Source organism: Antechinus flavipes, chromosome 3 (assembly GCF_016432865.1).
Source record: "Antechinus flavipes isolate AdamAnt ecotype Samford, QLD, Australia chromosome 3, AdamAnt_v2, whole genome shotgun sequence".
Lineage (NCBI taxonomy): Eukaryota > Metazoa > Chordata > Mammalia > Dasyuromorphia > Dasyuridae > Antechinus > Antechinus flavipes.
Window position 1 is genome coordinate 560,788,376 of NC_067400.1, and position 23,430 is coordinate 560,811,805.

Here is a 23,430-nt window from a genome sequence, read left to right on the forward strand (position 1 = left end):
CAGATAACCAGATAAATGAATTTGTTTTCCTTTTTTTTTTTTTTAAACAGTTTGAACAGAAGGCTGGTGCAGTTTTTGATGAAATTGCAGATAAATGTAAGTATTTTTTAAAGTATTGTCTTAGTTTAAATAGTTTTTAAAAGTATATTAGCTTCATTAGTTGTTTGATAAATATGCATATATTTCTCATTACTGTAATGAGAAACTTGACTTGCTATCACCAGTTTTACTTGATCTGTTATCACCATATTATTCAAGCAGCTGGGTTGGCTTAGGTGATAATTAGATTTTATGATTTTAAATATTTTAATCATCTACTATATATTTCTTTGTTTAATTGATTAAACATATTTGCTAAGGCCTCTATTTGAATTCAAGATGGTAATATTTTAGGGGAAGTGGAGGAGTATTATCTTAAAATGTCTTGTAGTTTTCTAAGTCTGGATAAAAGGATCTTTGCTACTTAAATATTTGTAACTAAAAACTATAAAATCATATTGTTGTAGAGTTGATCGATTTAGTCGACAACATTTGTTAAGTGCTTATAACTGTGCCAACACTGTGCTAAATATTGGAATACAAAGCAAAACAGAGCTGGAAAGACTCTTAGAGGCCATCAAGTCCAATCTCTCATTTTACAGATTTAAGAAATTGAGCCTTAAAGAGGTTTATTGACTTGACTAAAGTCACTCATGGAGATGATTCCATGTCCATATCCATATTGCACCTCATTTCCTGGCTTATTCATAAAGGAACCTCAGTTGTAGCCAGTTGTTTTCATTAAGGTTTGAGATTGTAGTACAGAAGGAAGTACAGTACAGATTTATGTAACATAATATTATTAATCTATCACTAATTAATAATCCTTTAATATCAGGATTGATTTTTTTTTTCTTTTGGTAAGACTGGAATTCTGTAGGCATTGAGAAGAAAAAAGGAAAAGAGCAGAAAGGAAGGTAGAAGCATATAAAAAATTAAGCTTTAATATTTGGCAATGCATACAGTAGCATTTTTTTTCTTGTGCATTACTTGTAGTTATGACTATAAAATAAATAAATTTAGAGACTTATGTCTCGGTTCCTAAATACTGGATAGTTACAAGCTTAATTTCCTATTGGTCATGAAAATACGTGATCTTTTTACAACCACAGGCAAGTTTATTTATAAATTAACACGTCATTCAAGTGCCAAGGACCTATGAAATCAGTCCCCCTAAATCAGAGCACAAAATTGCTTCTCTGGAACTTCTTTTTTCCACATAGTTTCTAAGTACATACTTTTAATAGTCTTTTTTATGCCTTTCTGGTTTGTAATTCAGTTTATCTGTTATGATTCAAAATGTTGATTTTTTTTTTCCTAAGAAAGAAATGCAACACTTTGAAAACAAATTAAATTGTAAAATGAATTTAACCTCTTCATAATTATATTTTATGGAATAAAGAAAAACATAGACCATTTAATTCTACCCTGTGAAAATTACATTTGTTATGTAAATGGATTCTTTTTATTGAGGGTTAAAAGGTAAAAAATCTTTGTATAAGCAATTACCTAAAGCCCCTTTATTAGTAGTACCTTATTCTTGTGTGCTTTAGATGTAATTGATTAATACATTTGCAAATGAAAAAAATTTAACTTTCAGGGTTTAAAAAATGTGAATAGATATTTAGACACTGTTTTGAAAATTATTTTGATCTTCAGCTAAATCTTGAAGATAGGTATTTTTGGTAGTTGTCTTTTAATTTTTCAAAGGAGAAAAGCTGTTTCTGCTTTGTTGTGGAAAGTAATTTCCTTTCACCTATCAAATCTCTTTTAACAACATTCCTGATTCATTGAATTTAGTGCCTGAAAGAATTTTTATCTTCCTTCATTTTACAGATGAATAAACTGAGGTCTAGAGAATTTAAGCCAGAGCAGGTGATTTCAAAACCAAAATTCTTTTCAAACATATTAGTAACAAAACTTAGTAGGAGTCATATTTATTTGATGCATCATAATATGATAATTTATTAGTATATATGTAGGAAATGTCTTCACAGTTCCAGTAGGATTGCCAACTATACCTTTTAATTGGATTAAGTTAGGGGTAGGATTAAATAATGATAGAATGTTTAAAGAATGAAGAAAAAAAGTGAATGCTGGAAATGCAGGCTATACAGAAATAAAAATGTGTGTGTGTTTGGATTTTGGATTGCTTATGTTACATTTTGTGTAACTGACACAATTGAACACTTGACTGTATCTGTGATTTTATCAGGGAGATTACTATTTGGACCCTAAACATACCTTCTGAGCCCTTTATACTTGTTTGACCCTTGTTTGTTTCTACCAAAAAAAGAGTCTACTGAAAGTGCTAGAGACTTTCCTCCAAGTCTTTTAAAATTTCTTTTTTTTTTCTGAAACCAAATTCTTTTTTTTTTTTAATTTTTATTTAATAATTACTTTATATTGACAGAATCCATGCCAGGGTAATTTTTTTTTACAACATTATCCCTTGCACTCGTTTCTGTTCCGATTTTTTCCCCCTCCCTCCCTCCACCCCCTCCCCTAGATGGCAAGCAGTCCTTTATATGTTGGATATGTTGCAGTATATCCTAGATACAATTATATGTTTGCAGAACCGAACAGTTCTCTTGTTGCATAGGGAGAATTGGATTCAGAAGGTATAAATAACCCGGGAAGAAAAACAAAAATGCAGATAGTTCACATTCGTTTTCCAGTGTTCTTTCTTTGGGTGTAGCTGCTTTTGTCCGTCATTTATCAATTGAAACTCAGTTAGGTCTCTTTGTCAAAGAAATCCACTTCCATCGAAATATGTCCTCATACAATATCGTTGTCAAAGTGTATAATGATCTCCTGGTTCTGCTCATTTCACTTAGCACCAGTTCATGTAAGTCTCGCCAGTCCTCTCTGTATTCATCCTGCTGGTCATTTCTTACAGAACAATAATATTCCATAAGTCTTTTAAAATTTCATAGGTACAGTGGAACATTGTAGCTGTCTTTTATTCCTCCTTCTTACTATATGACAAGCTCACTTCCCCCTCCCCCCCCATAACAGTTCATATTTCTTTATTGCAGTACTTGTAAGAAAGTTCTTGTAGGTAATGTGCTGAAGTCTATTTTCCTTGATCTTTTATTTCTTTTGCTCTTGGGATCACCTCTTGTATTCATTCTTTAGAAATGGTGGCATTTTATGTGTCATTTAGGGCATCCTTGGAACTGTATTGGTATTTAGAAGAGGAGTTTTATGATTAGGATCTTTGAAACTTCTGGTGGAGTTTGAATGACATGACTACAGAATGAGTTCTTTTCCTTGATTGTATAACTAAGTTAAAAACATATCATCTTCAGTCTAAATAAGTCCTTAAATTATTAACTGATTATAGCAATTTGAGTTTCCCATATAATTAAACATTAGATTTAGTTTAGTTTTATTGATGTTTTGGTGGTGGTGGTGGGTTTTTTTTTTTTTAAATACCAGAATCATTCCTGGTATGTTTCCTAGAATCCTTTTGTAACAAAGAAAACACAGTCAAGCAAAACCAGTCATCACAGTTACTGAATCTGTCAGCATTTGCAACACTCAGCATCCATAGCTTCCCCCATATTGAAAGGAGGGAGGTATGTTGTATCATCTGTCCTTGGAACCAGTATTAGTCATTTCATCTAATTTGAATTCAGCTTTCTTTTAGTGGTGTCATTTATATTATGCTAATCATGTATACTCTTCTGTTGTTTCTACTTTGTTTCTTAATCAGTTCATTCAAGTATAAACTAACATTTAAAAAATATTAGTATTTTGATGTCCTGTTTTTGTTATTGTCATGATGAACAAATGATTTCTAGTTTTACCAAATAGTCGGTAATAGGCAATGATTTTGTCTTTGACTTAGTGTTTTAACTTATTCAAAATTCTACATTCTTTACTTATTTCTGTGTGTAGAGTTGCAGGTGAGTTAGCATTAATTAGTCATGCATGAGTGTTTTGCATTTCAAGCTGGTTCTTCCACTTATTCTATAAACAGCATTTTTTTTTCTGTTCTGGAATAGCTTGCTTAAATAAAAAGCCTCTGAAAAACTTATTTACAGATAGGATTCTTTTTTTATCTTGTGAAATAGAAAGCTTAAGATTTATTCTTCATACATTGTCTTTTATTTTGACATATACTTTTATGCCTGTATTATGAAATTAGAAAAAAGTTTTGGTCGACTTTTAAATGGGCTTGGCATCTTTTAGATCATAATTATATTTGCTAGCAATACTTTCAATGGCAAAAAACAAACAAACTCAAAACAATAAAAAACCCTTATGTAATGTTTTAATGTGGAAGAAATAAATCCTAGCCATATCAAACTTTTTAAACTTTGGTTTTACAATTATTTTTCCCCTCTTGTACTATGTAATCTTACTAGAGAAAAGAAATTAAACAGATGGCTAATAACACAATTGTATGATTTCTTGAGATAAAATCGTACTTGTTATCTTCCTTTAATTTGTGAAACCATGTTTTTAGTAAGCATTTCTGGGAAAAAATGAATGAGAAAAAACTAATACTCCATGAAAGAGGGGATGGGAATAAGCATTTCTATGGTACTGTAGTCTATAGTACTTACTGTACTAAGAGAATTACAATTATCTCATTTGATCTTTACAATCCTGGAAGGCTGGTAGGTGCCATTGTTATTACCATTTTATTGATGAGGAAACTGAGACAGGTTAAGTGACTTGATCAAAGACTTGAGTGTTTGAGGCTGAATTTGAAAACTGGTCTTTCTAACTTCAGACTCAATATTTTATCTTCTATACCATCTGATTGCCAGGAATTCTGAGTAATATCTCAAAGTAAATGAGAGACATCACGAGAGGTGTAGTATATGTATTTCTTTACTGGTTGGGTTTCTTTGCTAAGGTTCTAATGATAAAATGAGATCCTAATGGTGAAATGAGTGAATTATCCCTCAACTACAGTATCATTATTATATTCCTAATTAAATGATAGATTTCTAGAATAAGGAAAATGAATCCTATTGATTTACCAGTGTTGCCCTAATTTGGATAATTGGTAGGATTAAGTTATAATGGGATTTTATTAATGTTTAGTCTCTCTTGATAGTGAGAACAATTGAATTGTTCATAATATATAGTACTTAAAGCTTACAAAGCCATTTTAATCTTGGTGTGATCGGTTGTATAATAAGGGACTTCAGGGGCCGGCTTAGTCTAGTTTTATAGATGAAGAAACTGAGGGAAAGATAGATTAATATAAACTCAGAATAAAAAGTTAAATTGAGTGGTGATTAGGTCCCTTCTACCTTTATGATAAATTACCTAGTAACCACCTCAGGGACGTTTTTTCCTTTTCTTTTTTACTGAGGCAGTTGGAGATAAGTGACTTACCCAGGGTCACACAGGTAGGACGTGTTGAGTGTCTAAGAGCATATTTGAACTCAGGTCCTCCCTGACTTCAGGGCTGGTGCTCTATCCCCTGTGCTACCTAGTTGCCCTTAGGGGACATTCTTAATTTTGAATCCTGTTCTATTGGGACATAATCTGGTAGGGGAAGGTCAGATAGAGAATTTGCAGAAAGAGATGACATTTTTCTTTTGTCACCTAAAGCAAAGTAATGATTACTATAGAAAATGGTCTTTAATAAGGATAGTAATATCTAATATTTATTTAGTGCTTTGAAGGTTGCAAAGCATTTTATAAAATGTTACTTATTTTTATCCACATTACTACCCTAGGAGGCAAATACCTATTATTTTCCCTATTTTACAAATAAGCAGACTAAACTGGAGAGAATAAATGACTAGATTAGGTTCGTATAGCCTCTATGTATGATGGAATTTGAACTCAAGTCTTCTTGACTCTAATTTTAATTCTATTAATACTTTTTCATTTTTCACCACTCAGCTGGCTCTATCAAGAGAAATTGTTTTCAGTGGTTCATTCATGGGGATAAGACTGGGTATGATGAAACAAACATCAGTTAGGTTCTTGACTTACTGCCTTGTGAACTTAGACAAATCACTTCTTCTCTAGGCTTTAGTGTTCTCCTCCATGAAATTATAAGACATTCTTAAAGGTCTCTAAATCAGATGATCCTTTTCCTATATCACCAGTGTTATGTCCAAGATTCAGATCAAGCTGTTTCATTATAACTTTTCAGTCAATGTTATCTGAGAGGGAAATCTTTAGTGGAATTGATGAAGCTAATAGACCGCAGCAAAATACTATGAACCTGACAGTAACCCAGTAACTAAGTGAGTCCTAATGAGGAATGCCATCTCTTTCTATTTTCCTCTTGATTTGGGAACACACTGACCCTGAAGAATTTCTTGTTTTGACCAAATTATCTTGTATAGACAGAGCTACCTTATAATGATAGCACAGTTACTGTATACATTCAGGAAGTCAAACTATACTTGTCTCTTTCAAGGACTATCTTGCATAATCCTAACTTATACTATGATAATCTGTAATCTTGCTGATGCATGCAATTATCATAGTTATCATACTTTATTTAAGGTCTTTTCTCATAAAAGGTCCCATCTTCCTCTTTGTTAATTGCTAGTTCATTAGGAACTAATTATAACACTTAGTAAGAGGGCAAAATTCCTAATGAATTAGCAGTTAACATAGTATCACAATAAAGCCATGTCCCATGATTTAAAAATAGTCTGAACCTGTGAATTCACATTCTGGATTACTCCATGCTTTTGTGTCTTGTACCTCATCAGTCTGTAGGCTTTACCTCTGAGGAGAGAATTCTGTGCTGGGAAAACAATATGAACCAAGATATAAAAGTGGAATTAATCATGATTAATATTTTTGAAATGCAGTTTGGAGACTTTCTGGCCACACTAGAGAATTTGTTAGGAGATAAAGGTAGGTGAGGTTGGACAAGTAAAGTGAATGTAAAGCAAAAGAATTTGGACTTTATCTTACAGTCAAGAGACAAACATAAGATTTTTGCTTCTTCTTCTTCTTCTTCTTCTTCTTCTTTTTTTTTTTTTGAAGCAATGTCTGAAGGATAGTATATAAGGGAGATTAGCAATATGAAGTTTAGTTCTTCGAGTGGAAGTCTAGGAAAAATGGATAGGAATTAGTGATTGAGTATGGAATGAAGAAGTATGAGTTAAGGATGGTTAAAGTTCTGAGACCAGTAGAATAAGTGCATCAGTCACAGAAATAACAGATTTATAAGATACAGATTTTAGGCAGATATAAAATGTTTGGTTTTAAATGAGTTCGATTTCAACAGCACTAGCTTAGCCTTCCTCTCCCTCAGCCCACTCCACCATTTGATTCAGCGACTCATAAAGACCATCAAATAAATTACAGAAGGGTCATGTTATGCTTTGGTAGAAGGAGTAATATGGCAAAAACAAATTCTTGCTTCTGGTTGAACCCCTTTCAGAGAATATAACTATTTACTAATTTAGTTAGGATATACTTTTGTTCTTTGTGTGATAATAGTGGAAGACACTAAGCATTAGATATGAGTCCTAATAGAGGCAGCCACTAAGCCTGGAGTCTCAGAAGAGTTTATGGCCTGGCCAAGTCACTTAATCTCTGTTTACCTTAATGCATTGGAGAAAGAAATGACAAACTACTTCAGTATCTTTGCCAACAAAATGTCATGGACAGTGTGGTCCATGGTGTGTCATAGTCAGACATGATTAAACTACAACAGTGGGTTACCAATCTATAAGCTTTGCAGTAAGTCACCCCTGAAACTTCTGATTACTTATCTGAAAAAGAGAGAGTTAAGATGATTTCTAAGATTTACTCTAGCTTTAATGCCTTTTGATTCGAAGAATTAATAAGCCTAAACATCTCTCTCTTACAGAACTGAGGAATAGACTCTGGGTAAAATAGAGCTCATATGACAATATGAAATCTTGTAACCTTGAAGGATTGAAGATTTGAATATGCTTGGGGAACAAAAGGAAATAATCGATAGGCATTTGAAAAAAGAAATTTGAACCTTGGGGAAAGATAATGGTCTGGAACTATAAATTTGAGAAACATGGAGTTAATAGATGAAGAAATGACAGTAGGTCAACCCTGAAAAGGAGAGTTTTATGATTAAAAAATGCACTAAACTTGTAGGAAATCGTGTATATACAGTAAAAAAGTGATAGGTCTATATAATAACTGCTTTTGGAATGAAACCTTTTCAAGATCAACATTACCCACCTTTCATCTTACCTCATGAAAATCCTGATACTAAAATCCACTAAATTTTGTTTAAAAATTTTCTACTTCTTCATTAGTTGCCATGATTTCCAAATAATTTTCTGTGTTGTTTCATTTTTGAATACTTGCCATTTAGAACTATACAAAACAGAAACTTTCTTTATTTGTTATAAGTTAAAGGTATTATGAAATGTGAAGATTAATTGAAATTTGAAGCAGTTAATTTATTTAAACAGTATTTGAATTTCAAAAGTATATCCTGCTTTCCTTATATAGTTATTAAGTAAATTCATGTTTTTTAAATAGGTACTTTGCTTAGATGCTTATAACTTATTATTAGGTAACTATCACCTGCAACAGCAAAATAAAGGTTTTGTTTTGTAAGATAGCAAACACTGCACAAATCAGGATTTGTTGCTGACTGCTGTGATGACAATTATGAGGATTAAACATTTATATTTGTTCATTTAGGCATTATATGCATTTATTGTCCTTTTAAATCTTGCTATAAAGTAACTAAAGTACATTTTTCTGTTAAGTGTTGAAGGGAACAGCATGGGAAGGAGCATTTGGTATGGATTCTAGTTCTGTCTCTTATTTTTGTTTTCTTTGCAACCTTAGAGAAGTCTCTCAGACTCTCTGTTAAGGTTTTTCTTATCAGTCAAATTACATATAATAAATACCATACTTATCTTAAAAGGTTGTTTTAAGACTTTTAACATTACAATATAATTGGATGAATCTCTTGTTAGATAAAATAATACTTTGAATGTTTATAAAATCTTATAAATGTCTACTTTAATATTACCAAATTTTTTTCTAAGCAATTTTTTACTTTTCAAGGTGGCGTTATCATGGATACAGAAATGTCTGAAGACATGGACCACAACTTAACTCCCACTCTTGAAAGCATGTCTTATGGAATGCCGAATCAAACAGGATCTGAAAATTCATTGCTTGATGAAGATGATTATTTTTTGAACTCTGGGGATCTTGCAGGGATTCCAGTTGTTGCTAGTGACAATGAGGAAGAACAAGATTTTAGTACAAAGGACAATCTCACACCTGCAATTCATGCTGCTGATAGTTTGGAAGTAGATCGAAGAGTAACACAGCATGAATCAGACAGTGAAAAAGAAATACATATTCAAAATAAAGTTAAAAAGGACTTCCCTAAACAATTTGATCAGGGTTCTGTATTTAAATCCATTCGGAAAGATTTTAGTCTAGCAAGAGAAAACAACAAAGAGACATTTTCTGGAAAGGAGAAAAATAGAGACATATCTTATCAAGAACGTGAAAAACGGTTGGATAAACCCCATAAAGAGGTGGATTCCAGGTTGAAAAGCAGTTTTTTTGATAAAGCAGGTAATAGTGTAATGTGTTGGAATAAAACTACAAGACAGAGAAAACAAGAACTAGATGAAGTGTCAATTCAAATAATTGATTGTAGTTAATTCAGCAACTACTTGCCATGGACCTATTATGCATGAGGAACTGTTCTAGGCACTGAGGATACCAGGTGAAACAAGCCATAAAACTTTGACCATATAATGAAATAAGACAGATAAATGTGTAAATGTTAGAATGTTAAATTTAAAGGGAAAAGTTGAATTCGATTGTATCAAGAATTTTGAGAAAGAATTTCAATTAGGTAGAAGTCTGGGTTATGGAATATTGTAGTTGTCTCAGTTATGTCTTGAAAAAAGGGAATAATTTCATGAAGTGAAGGTGGGTGAAGTTCTTTTTATGCAAGAGAGACACCATGAGAAAAAGTACAAAAGTACAAAGTTGGGAAAGCTGGGATGAGAATGTGGTTGGGGAAGAGTAAAGGTGAGTAGGGCTCTGGTATGTTGAGATAAGCGATGTTGAAGCCAGACCTGTTTTGAATGCCAGGAAAAAACAATCTAATACTGTTTTTGGTAACATACTTTCCTGGGGAATCAATGAAGATCTTTAATTAAAGTAGTAATATTGTCAAAATAGTATGCTAGGAACATTATCTGATCAGTATTGTTAAGGGCAATGACTGGAAATTTTGGTGAAGAATTCCAGGGAACCAGAGTTAGGATAGATTAAAGAGAAGTTGAGCACTATTTTCCCTGACTTCCTCTTTTTTTTGAGGGTAGGTGCTGGTGGAGGAGGCAGTAAGGATTAAGGAACTTGCCCAGGTTCACATAGCTAGTATGTTCTTAGGCTGAATTTAAACTCAGATCCTCCTGATTCCAAGGGTGATACTCTTTCCACTTTGCTACCTTGCTGCCTCTAGGGCACTGCTTCTTAAACTTTTTTTATGTCATGGACCTCCTAGGATTTCTCTTTTCAGAATAATAACAAATAAGATAAAATAGTTATCAAAAAAAAATTTCCCATCCAAGTTAATTTATCTTCTGAAATTTATCCATATGCTCCTTTGTGGTCCATGACTCCAGATTAAAAACCCCATGGCCTAAAGAGGAAGATTGTTTTTTAAAAAAAAATTTTTTTTTTTTTTACAGAGTTCAAAGTAGTCTAAACTAGACTAACTTTAATGAGCATACTTGGAATGTACATTTGTGAAGTAAAATCCACAGGATGCAGTAAATAGCAGTAGAGGGATTAAGCATTCAAAGATAATTCTAAAGAGTCAAGAATAACTGACAATAGAGGTCTGAATAACAAGGAAAATGGTGTTGCTATGAATAGAAATTAGAAAGTTTGGAAGACCAACTTTTTGATAAAAAGTGACAAATTTGGTTTTGAACATGGTGAATTTGAGGTGTTGAGTCATCCAAATGAAGATAATCTAGCACAAGTATAGACTCACAGGATAGGAGTTTTGGTTAGAGAGGTTAAACTAGGGCATCTCTGTAGGGATGACAGTTGAACTTGTGGAAGTGAATGATAGCCTGGGAGAGAGTGTCTTAGGATAGAAGTAGGCTAAGGGCCACCTGGAGGGGGATGGTGGGGAGCAGGTAAAGGATAGAGAAAAATTGTTAAGAGAAATAGGACACCTCTAAAAGTGCAGGACCATGGGAGATCAGAATGTGATGAACCCTTCCAGAAGTCAAGGAGGATGGAGACTGGGGGGAAAAACGTGATTCTTGTATTTGAGAGGCAGCATGGTACAATGGAAAGGTACTGGATTTGGGCTGGGAAGATTTGACTTTTGACAAAGTCAGCCATTCTGGGTTTCAGTTTCCTCATCTGTTAAATGGAAGGCCTTTTACTAAGTGACCTCAGGTCCTTTCCCCATTTCAAAATCTGTCATTAGTGCCTTGAAAAGAGAATAGTTAATTGAATGGCAACTAGTATGAAAGTTTGAAGGATTGAATGACTAGTGAGAAGGTGGAGATGATGATTATGGGATAATCCTAGGAAAAGGGTAGCAAGAGGAAGAAGACAACATGAAAGAACCAGCAGGATGAAGGAAAGAATTTAGACTTGAGCAATCTTATAAGGAAGAGAGGAAAAAATAGTGGAGAGGGAAATGGTGAAAGTGCATGTAAAAGATCTTTGGGCCAAGCTGATTTCTTTTATTCTTTTCTTTCTTTCCTTTTTTTTTTTTTTTAAATGGCCTATGGTCATAGGAAATTGGAGTGAGAATAGGATAGGACCAGTGGCAGAGAGTTTGCCTTGATAAACAGGAGGAGCATTCTCATCCTCCGAGGTAAGACAGGATAGATAAGTATATACTTTTTAAAAGTTAGAATTGTGGAAAACATGGAGTAGTAGGAGATTGCATCTGATTACCTCTATTTTCTCAATTGGACAAAGATAAGAAAGTTGAGAATGAAGGAGGCTGGGGAAGGAGAGTGAACCAGCCAAGGAAGCTTAAAAGAAGATGTGAAACTATGATTCTGGGAAATGAGAAGCTCAAAAGATAGATAAAAAAGATTTCCCAGTTAAGGCTACATTGATATATTTCTAGTTAACTCAGTCATTTTTCTTCAGCACTCACATGTTCTTAAATTAAGGTTGAAATGGCCTTAAGATTTTGAATTTTGTGAAAGCCTGCTGTTAATTGTTTTATTCTTGTTCTTCCCTTGATAACTGACTATGTTCTATAGTCTCTGTTGAAAAATACTATTAATCACTATTTCTTTTTCTTTCTGCTCCAGCTTTGCATGGAAAGGCAGAAAATCACAAATTCTGTGTTGCATTTTGTTTGACCATCAAAACATGAAGTTTAGTTGAGCTTCATTGTTTATAAAATTCTTTTTAAAAATTTTCTTATTTAGGAAAGCCCCATCTATTAATACTTAGTGGCCAGATACGTTTTCAAGTTTATTATTTGTTAGCTACATATAGATAACAAGCAAATATTTAATAAATTAACTTTAGGTTACCATTACTTATGGGAGAAAATAAAAACAAGACCTAAATAATTTGTTATGACTAAAGATGAGATGATGATGAATAAGGTCTTATAAAATTCTTTAATTAGAGTCTTTATTTCAACCTGGATTTTCAGTTATAATCGTCTGTTCCTTTACAGGAATAATATAGGAAAGAAAAATGACTCAGATTTATGTAGTACTTTTTGGTTTACAAATATTTTTTTCACAATCCTGTGAAATGAATTGCATAGATATTCCCCATTTTACAGATGAAGAAACTGAGACTATATGACTACATGACAGGATCATATGACTAATAAAGAACTAATAGAATCAGGAACCAAATCCAAAAACTTATTTATCTTGCCCCAGACATTGCTTTTTTCATTATACCATATTTTTAATACTTTAAGCCTATTAATAAGAAAGAATGTGCTTGAATATTTTTTATATGTGTGAATTCCACAGACTGATACTGCTTAAGATTTTTTTAGCAGGAACTACTACATAATTTTATGGAATAATATCTCAAAAACAATCATTTTGAAACTCCAAAATGAGTATCCATTATCATAGAATTACAAGTACATTGATTAATGAACTACTAATAGCTATTTCTTATTTATAAACTTAGTCTCTACAAGATCAGTTTCATCTTATTTAAAGAAATGTTCTTTGATAGGCTACTTATTTAACCACATTACATCTTTTTCCAATATTCATCTCTAGTAATGATATTTTAACAGGACTTTGATATCCAGGAAATTATTGAAACTGGATAGCATCTGTGGAGCAACATCCAGGAATATGAAAGGTCTGAGGATGATCTGTATTTAATAACATCTATAAGGCATTCATAGTATATTGGGTACTATATTTGGACACACTGAAAGATGTGGTTCTGGGCTTCAAAAAACTTCTCTTCTAAAAGAGATGATAAAAATGATTGAGATTTTGGTCAGCTATATAGCTGACAGCTGGTATAGTGAAGTAAAGTTAGATATCTTTAATTCAGATGAAATGGAAGTTAAAAATCTGAGTTCATATTTTATAATATATAATTTCATTATTTTATAAATGTATAAAAGAATAGTTTATAAAGTATGCTAAGTAGAAATCTTACAGAAGTGCTGTAATGAATATATAAGGATCATGTGTAATTATTAAGGAAGGGAGGATTAAACTCATAAGTATTCATCACACATATTTTTAAAAAATTCTTCAGGATTGTATTTTTCATATTGGAATTAATCACATGCCTGATTAGTGGGTCTGAATAAACAAAGTTTTCATGTTAGGAGATGCTTTAGCTCTTGGAAGGAAAAGAAAAGCTAGCAAAAGGAATTTTTGTAAGAAATTAAAATATGTAGAAAGAGAAGGAAAAGTCCTAGTGCTTTTGCCATAGAAAATAATAGTAAATAGACATTACTAAGGCACAGTCTTTATATCAGTTAACAAACATTTATTAAGTGCCTGTTGTACTATATTGGCACTGGAAATACAGAGAAAACAAGATTTAGTCAGATAATCTCAGGTCTCAAGGAATTGAAGAATTGAGAAAATGTAATAAACTTCATTAACCTGCCATTTATAAGGCATTTTGCTACATGCTTGAGAAGGTACAAGTAAACAGGAAGGCTAAAACAAAAAGATTTAATCATTCAAGATTAAATAATGGCTGTAAGGTAACAATAGTGGAATTTATTCTTCAAAAAATGAATGTGTTTAAATCGGTGGGAAAATGTTCTGATAGATGGGGAGTAATGGTGGAAATGGGTTGAGCAAAAGCAGCATGCTAGAGGTGGAAAAATATTCAGAGGACAATAAAGAAAGAATTTTGACTTAAGTGGAGGATTGGTATTGGGGAAAGTAATGGGAGATGTTTGAAAGGTACCAGCTTATAAAGGGCCTTGAATCAACTTACCTTTGGGGCTTTTGGAGACCTACTTCAGCTTGAATATCTTGCTGAAAAGGGAAACTAATGAATAATTGTTACCCTTCCAAATCGCTTCTTACAAGAATTATATTTATATACACATTTGTTTTTTCCAGTAGCTAATCAAGTTGAGGAAACATTACATACCCAATTACCACAAACCCCAGAAACAAACTTCAGGGTAAGTTTTTAATGTGTATACAGATAGCTATTAATGTAACATAACTCTTGTCAAAAGGTTGCTGTATTCCCATCTCTTCCTAACAAAATAATTGATTTAGCTTGTTCAGGTCAACTGCTGATTTCTTTATTTGTTTGCCTAAAAATATCTTGACAGAGGTTCTAAGAAACCTCTGGTCAAACCCAAGCTGCTTTATTTTTATTTTTTTTGTATTCAATTATGTAGAACCATTATTCTTAGGTGTAGGGACCTTCCTAAGTAGCCATGGGGTTACTTATTCTTAATGAATTTTTCTGTAGGTAAGAAAATTAGAGAAACTTGATATTTAAATGTAAATATTCATTAATGTTTTACATTATGTTTTAGGAATCAAATTATTCATTTCCCAGTAAAGAATCTATTGGTCCAGAACTGGGGAATTCCTTTGCACCAAATATTAGAATTAAAGAAGAACCTTTGGATGATGAATATGACAAAGCAATGGCCCCACAGCCAGGACTTCTAGATAAAATTAAAGATGAGCCTGACACCGCTCAAGTAAGTATTACCTCTTTACTTTTCATGGTTGGTTTTTTTTCCATTCACAAGATGAATTGATTAGTTCCATGAAGTATCTGTTGGTACTTGGTTTTGAAATGATTTAAAATGCTTGTTTCTCTAGGTGAGGTAGGGATGGGAGTTAGGAAGCGAAGGGTGGGGTAGGTAGGAAGGGAGAAAAAGAAATAAGTGCCTGGTTAAGTACTTTACAGATTTTATCTCTCTTGATTCTCACAACCCCAGAAAGTAGTAGGTGTTATTATTTCCATTTTACAATTGAGGAAACTGACACACAATGAGACTAAGTGACTTTCCCAGAGTCATATCCCTAGTTAAGTGCCTGAGGCCATATTTGAATTTAGGTTTTTCTGACTCCCAGCCCAGTGCTCTTTCCATATCACCACCAACTGCTTCTGGAGGTCTAAACATTCATATGTTGATAAATTAGCAAAAAGCACAGGTGGTGGTAGCATCCAATTTTCTTTTCTCTGCAGAAAAACATATTTTTGTATTTTTTTTTCCTTCCTTTTCAGTTTTTTCTCCCCTTGGATCCATTTTGTTCTTGTTCTCTTCATTTCCTGACTCCTTTTTTTTTTTTTTTTTTAAGAGTAATACCATTGATTTGTACTTTTTATTGATGCTTTGTTTTCTATTTCATTTTTATTACTAAACAGAGAAGTAGCTATTCACTCTTACTGTTATTTGACTGAAAGCTTAGAAAGAGGGGGCAGTTAGGTGCACAGTGGATAGGGTACCAGCCCTCAAGTCAGGAGGACCTGAGTTCAAATCTGGCCTCAGGCACTTAACCCTTCCTAGCTGCGTGACTCTGGGCAAGTCACTTAACCCCAATTGCCTCAGCAAAAAAAACCAAAAACAAACAAAAAAACTTAGAAAGAAAAAATCAAATTTGAAAAGATATGTGTTAATACTATCATTTTGTTTCCTTTTTGTTGAATTGTTAGTCCTGGACAATATGTGCCAATTGTTAATTTTTAGAATGAGATTGTTCTAGTTTGGTGAGTATAAAGTGATCTAGAAGAAAATAAGATGAGAATTTTTAAAATTTGTTAAACTAAGAATGAATTTACTCGAAGAGGGACATAATATGCAGCAATTTATTCTTAAATTATTATATATTTGAATAGAGTCATGATTTCATTGCTGTATTTAGCAATGTAATTACATGTTACTCATCTCTTCACAAGATCTCATGCCATTTAATTAATAATGCTTTCCCATAGTCCTCCATAAAATGGATTTAGTGGATTGGAGGTTTTTCTCTTTAATGTCAGTATACTACTGAGCCTCTCCATCTGTTATTTCTCACTAAAAATATTAATGATGATAAAAAGCTAGTGTTTATATAACAATTTAAAGTTTGCAATATGTTTTATATATGTAATCTCATTTGATCTTATTCTCACTGCATGAATAAATAATATTGCTTTGGTCAAATAAATTCTTGATAATAGTTTATGTTGTTTTTGTGCAAGTTATTGATTATATACTGCAGCCTATGTGTTTTTACAATGTAGTTATATTTGAACTTTGGTAGAATTCTTATATTCTATAATATAGCATCACTGGAAGAATATATTGGTTAAAGATCATAGATCTAACTGAAATACCATCCAGTCCATCCCTCTCACTGTAGATGAGTAAACTGAAATTTGATAATATTAAATGACTTGCTGCAATTACAGAGAGAATAAGTATCAGGAGTATCATTTAAATGCTTGCCATCTGGGGGAGGGGATGGAGGGAGGGGGGGGAAAAATCGGAACAGAAGTGAATGCAAGGGATAATGCTGTAAAAAATTACCCTGGCATGGGTTCTATCAATAAAAAGTTATTTAAAAAAATAAAATAAAATAAAATAAAATGGAGTTAAAATATAATCTACCTCCCCCCCCAAAAAATGTAACTCTGATTCCAGAACTATGCTGTTTACCTTGTTTGTACCCATGTTACTTTTAATATTTTTGTAATGATAGTTACTTTGGATCATCAAAAGGACTGCACAATTTACTAAATGTATTTCAATCTGATTTAATAACCCATATAATTGTATTTGTGGTATTCTTAACTACCTTAGAGTAGATATACATTTTGATAGATTTAATTTGTTACTGTTTTTTTTTTTATTTAAAATTTTTATTTTCCAGTTTTCCTCTGCCCCTCCATTTTTCTCCAGCTGTTAAGAAGATAAGAGGTTTGATACCTCTTATACATATGAAGTCATATAAAACTTATTTTTGCCCATTTTTAAGGAAGAATAAGCAAGAAAAATAAAAAAAATGAAAAAATGCTTCAGTCTCTATTCTGTCCTCCAATTTTCTATCTGGAGATGTGTAGCATTTTACATTATGAGTCCTTTGAAGTTGTGGTAAATCATTGTATTGATCAGAGTAGCTGAATGACTTTCATAGTTGGTTATAATTGTAATAATACTGTTAACTGTGTACTGAAGTTTGCAGCAGTTCATATAATTTTTTCTGGTAAAGATACTTGTGTGTCTTGCCATTTTATTCTTCAGCTCATTTTATAGATGAGCAACTGAGGCAAATAATCAAGTGACTTATTCGGGATCACCCAGCTAGTAAGTGTTTGAGGCCATATTTGAACTTAGGTCTTGTCTGCTCCAGGCTTGGTATTTTATTCATTGTACCAACCTAGCTGCCCCAATTGAGTGGCATAATTTAGGCTATTTGTGTTTTTCCATTCCATTTATTTATTTATTTATTTTTAGTGTCAATGGCTAAATTAAAATGTTTAGGATTTCACATAGAAGAGTGTATAGTATTTTGTGGATCAGTTATTACATTGTATTTTCCAAATTAGGAACATTTACAAAGTCTTATCTTTTTTTCTTTCTATCTTACTTTTGAACATATGTCATGATATTATTTGAATGTTTTTGGTAAATATACCTCTTTGCTAAAATATTTCACTTGATTCCTATACTTAATGTGCATATCTCTGAGCTCATTCCCACTTTAGGTGTTCCTCATGATCCAAGATGCTCCTTTCTTTCAGAGCCTTGTATTAAAGTTTGATACCCATATATGCAAAAGAGTCATGGTGAAATACATAACCTTATTGGTTGGTAGAGCTTGCTTTTGAAGGCCAAAAATGATATAACATGAGGGGCGTTATAAGTTGAGTTAAAATTGGGGAATCTCCACTAAACGGTCATAAGATGGGTACTTGCTCTTGGGGAACAGAGAGAAAACTGGAGGTACAAAAATAATTTGGAGTACTTTTAATGTAATTGAGTCACCTCTGCTGCCACACTGGGCTTGGCCACCATGACAAGGAAAAACAAAGGTAGAAGGCCTCTGGTTAGCTTCCTATGAGTAAGCAAGTGAATTTATTATCTGGGGCCTAATATACTGAATTTATAACCACTACACCTATAGAATCATATCACATTGATTAATAGTGATTGGAATAGAAAGATGTGCAAATTATTTCTCACATTCTCATATTCCCATGAAATTGTGTAAGATTTCAGTGTATATGCAAGATATTTTCTCTAAAGAGGTATTTGATTGCATTTTATTCTCCTTAGTCAAATGCTTTTGTGACAACAGTAAACAAAACCAGCTTGGTCTTATTGGCTTTATATACTTCAGTCAATTGTGGGATTATAAAGTTGTATCCTACTTTAGAAATTGCCTGTAAGGCTTACCTGTTTTTTCTTTTTAAAAAAATTAAACCAAACGTGATTGAAAAAACAAATTCTCATTTCAGACAATGCTTTTATAAATATAACCACAGTTAAACAAAGAATTATAGTCACAGAGGCACAAAAATTCAGGTAAGGAAGGAGCTTCACTGGCCTTCTAGTCTGACCCCTACTAGAAAGAATCTTGATTATAGTATATCTAATGGTAATCTCTTTACATGATGAATTTATTGCTTCTCCAAAAAAATCTTATTTCATCTTATTGCAGTTTTGATAGTTGAGAAGTTATTTCTTTGTGTCAAGCTTCAATGTAATAAGTGCCATACATAGGTACTTAATAAATTCTCTTATTCTCCTTCCCTTTTATTCATTTATGATCTTATCAAAAAAGGAATTAACATTAGTCTGGAATGGCCTTTTTGATGAAATTATGCTGTCTCTTTGTGATCAAACTTTCCTTTTCTATGTATTCACTGATCATCTCTCATTTGAACCATAATTCCATTTTCTTTTTTTTTTTTTTGTCATTTTTCTTTTCTTTTTTTCTAATTTTCTCACCTTTGGCAAAGTAAGACTAGTGTAGTGATGGCTTTTTGGCCTAGTCTTGGCCAGTGCAAGTACATTGAACAAAATAGATATTAGACCTAAGTCTACAAACCCTCTGAGGGGTCTTTCAATTAAGAAAGCTCTATTTCTAGACCATTGGCTTCTAAAAGAATATGAAGAAAGAAAAGGTGAGAACTTGGGTATTACAAACAGTAAAATGCTTCAGTCCATTCCTGAAGAATGGGATTTTATTTCTTATCTGTTTCAAAGCTGAGATTTTGATCATGAAAGTAGCAATTAATCTTTAAATTCAAAGGTTTTGAAAAAAAGAAAAGAAATAGTAATTTGTGCTTTTCTAATCCAAGTAAATGTAATCTTCACTTAATTCTTTTGTTAATCAATTTTTTAAGACAGTTTATGACAATTCATTTCTAAACTTTTGTTAAAGTTCAACTCCTTCATGTGCATGTATATACTTTCTCTTTGGAACAATATATGCTAAATGTCCTTTTCTTTTTTTAATGTCATTTTTTTTTGTGATGCTGAATATTTTGTCAGGGATGAATGCTATAAAATATATAACTTGTCTAATTTTGCATTTTCTCCTCAACTCTTTTAATTGAATGTTGTATTTAAAAATTAGATATGTATTCTAATAACAATTAAATTTAAGTTTTTTTGCCATAGTCAGATGGAAAAAATATGTTGTTTTCAGAAATCTAGTCAGTGTAGTAACTTATTATATAAGAGTTAAACATAACTTTTGAGATAAAATGGCTTCACGTTTTTGCCAGGAGATGGAATATATTTCAGATAATCTTGCAAGTAAAGAAATATGTAACTACGTGTTGAATTGTCCCTATCATAATTCATAAATTTAGAGCTAAAAATTGTCTTAAAGCTTATCTAGTTTAAACTTTCATTTTATTTTAAATAACATTTCAATACTCCCTTTTGTCATTGTTAGTTAATCCCCATTGAATTTTCCATGGTAATGATGAAAAACATTTAAATAAAAATATCCTGTAAAACAGAAACCAGCTTTAACTATATACAATATTTTTCTTTAGTAGAGATTCACTTTCCTGTCACTAGGGAGGAATTATATTTAATTAGCACTTTGTTTTTTCATCACTAAAGAGTTCAAATTTCTTTTAGTAATCTTTTCATTTATGAGGCTATAGTCATTTAGTAATTTTTTGGTTCTACTTATTTTACTTTATATTAGACCATATAAATCTTCATATTTCTTTACATTCACACAATCTGTTTTTTTCAGGTATGAGTACCTATTGTGCTTCCCAGATTTTTGCTACCACAGAGTGCTGGTATGATTATTTGGGTATATACAATATTACATTGTTTTTTACGCTCTTGACTCCCCTGGTTTATATGCCCACTAATGAGGTCATTTATATTTAAAGGATACAAACAACTTGAGAATTTTTGTGAATAGTTTCAAATTGATTACTTGGGGGTAATGAAGTTCTTTTGCAAGAAGCCCTTAGTTTTTCTAGTTTAGTTAATGAAAAACAATGAAGTTCAAAAGTTAGTGACAAAAAAAGCAGTTATGATAATCATGACAAGTTTTATCTTGTTGTAAGTATATAGATTTTGTGTGTGTGTGTGCTTTCTATGGAGTTTGTAGAAATTGGGCCCCAGGGAAAAAGGAATTTGATATTCTAGTGTTTAAGATATATGTAGGCAAGGAGTAACATTCTTTTTTTTTTTTTTTTTTTTAAATAGCTTTTTATTTACGAGTTATATGCATGGGTAATTTTACAGCACTGACAATTGCCAAACCTTTTGTTCCAATTTTTCTCCTCCTTCCCCCACCCCCTCCCCTAGATGGCAGGATGACCAATACATGTTAAATATATTAAAGTATAAATTAATTACAAAATAAGTATACATGTCCAAACCATTATTTTGCTGTACAAAAAGAATCGGACTCTGAAATATTGTACAATTAGCCTGTGAAGGAACTAAGGAAAAAAATGCAGGCAGGCAAAAATATAGGGATTGGGAACTCAATGTAATGGTTCTTACTCATCTCCCAGAGTTCTTTCGCTGAGTGTAGCTGATTCAGTTCATTACTGCTACATTGGAATTGATTTGGTTCATCTCATTGCTGAAGATGGCCATATCCATCAGAATTGATCATCATATAGTATTGTTGTTGAAGTATATAATGATCTCCTGGTCCTGCTCATTTCACTCAGCATGAGTTCATGTAAGTCTCTCCAGGCCTTTCTGAAATCATCCTGTTGGTCATTTCTTTCTTTCTTTCTTTTTTTTTTTTTTTGCCTTTATATGTTTTATTAAAACCAAGGCTAGGACAGTATGTCATTATATAGGAAAGTTTTCCTTTAAAGTACTGACAGATTCTGGGATAGTCTTAGAATTGTTTTTTCCATATTGTTTTTTTGTTTTGTTAATTTTTTAATAGCTTTTTATTTACGAGTTATATGCATGGGTAATTTTACAGCATTGACAATTGCCAAACCTTTTGTTCCAATTTTTCCCTTCCTTCCTCCCATCCCCTCCCCTAGATGGTAGGATGACCAGTAGATGTTAAAGTATAAATTAAATACACAATAAGTATACATGACCAAACCGTTATTTTGCTGTACAAAAAGAATCGGGCTCTGAAATATTATACAATTAGCCTGTGAAGGAAATGCAAAATGCAGGCAGGCAAAAATATAGGGATTGGGAATTCAATGTAATGGTTCTTAGTCATCTCCCAGAGTTCTTTCGCTGGGTATAGCTATTTCAATTCCTTACTGCTCTATTGGAATTGATTTGGTTCATCTCATTGTTGAAGAGAGCCATGTCCATCAGAATTGATCATCATGTAGTATTGTTGTTGAAGTATAGAATGATCTCCTGGCCCTGCTCGTTTCACTCAGCATCAGTTCATGTAAGTCTCTCCAGGCCTTTCTGAAAATTATCCTGTTCATCATTTCTTACTGAACAATAATATTCCATAATATTCATATACCACAATTTATCCAACCATTCTTCAATTGATGGGCATCCACTCAATTTCCAGTTTCTGGCCACTACAAAGAGGGCTGCCACAAACATTCTTGCACATACAGGTCCCTTTCCCTTTAAAATCTCTTTGGGATATAAGCCCAGTAGTAATACTGCTGGATGAAAGGGTATGCACAGTTTGATAACTTTTTGAGCATAGTTCCAAATTGCTCAAGGAGTAACATTCTTAAGTATCTTCTAGAAAAGAAGCAAACCATTGTGGTAGTTTACAAGATGAATACAAAGAAGTAGACAGGGAGTAAAATGAAAAAAATGAGTTCTTAGAGCTAGAACATCTGCAAGTTATGATTTTTATGTTTTGCATGATTATCAATTTTAAGTCCTAACTTCCTCATCTGTAAAATAGATATCTGATGTTTTTGTTTAAACCAGTCTAAGCTTGTTAGAAAAAGATTTCAAAATGTACTGTTATGAACTAGCATAAAATGAGACAGTATGAAGAGACTTTGATAATGTTAAAAAAAACTGTGATGCCTCACAGGTTTGTGGAAAAAGAATTTTGTAGACTGTCAAGCACCAGCTAAGTGAATTTGTTGTTGTCATTGTTAATAATACTAGTAATGATGTTTGAAAAATCTCTTTATGCCTATAATTTTTTCTCCCACTTTAAAAAAAAAATTCTTATAAAGTATGGTTCTTGACATGGAGTGACAGGAATGTAGGGGAACATCTATAGGCACTGTGAAAATAACCATGTCAATAAAAATACATTTTAAACTAAAAGGAATAAGATGATAGTTACTGCTCTTAAAAAATTTATAATCTAGTTATGGAGAAAAACTTAAGGAATGGAGTTACATAATACCAAAAAATCACCTAATTGGAGTTAGAAGACTTGGTATTTTATTTCTCTTTCTGCCACTAACTGGCTCTTACCTCTGACTAATTTACCTCACTGGGTCTCAGTTTATTCAAATTCAGATTCAAAATGAGGAGTTTCCACTAGATAATTTTTAAGATTC

The 23,430-nt window shown here is 32.3% G+C and overlaps 1 protein-coding gene across 4 annotated transcripts in view; it reads left to right on the forward strand.

The window, feature by feature from the left end:
- Positions 1 to 23,430, forward strand: part of ZMYM4 (zinc finger MYM-type containing 4) — a 122,053-nt gene that overhangs the window by 37,952 nt on the left and 60,671 nt on the right. For 3 of the 4 annotated variants that reach the window (XM_051987656.1, XM_051987653.1, XM_051987655.1), the window contains exons 2-5: positions 51 to 96; positions 9,046 to 9,570; positions 14,574 to 14,638; positions 15,005 to 15,175. In XM_051987656.1, coding sequence (XP_051843616.1) covers positions 51 to 96; positions 9,046 to 9,570; positions 14,574 to 14,638; positions 15,005 to 15,175 — 807 coding nt within the window. The remainder of the gene's footprint in view (positions 1 to 50; positions 97 to 9,045; positions 9,571 to 14,573; positions 14,639 to 15,004; positions 15,176 to 23,430) is intronic. The other variant, XM_051987654.1, reaches the window with a different exon arrangement.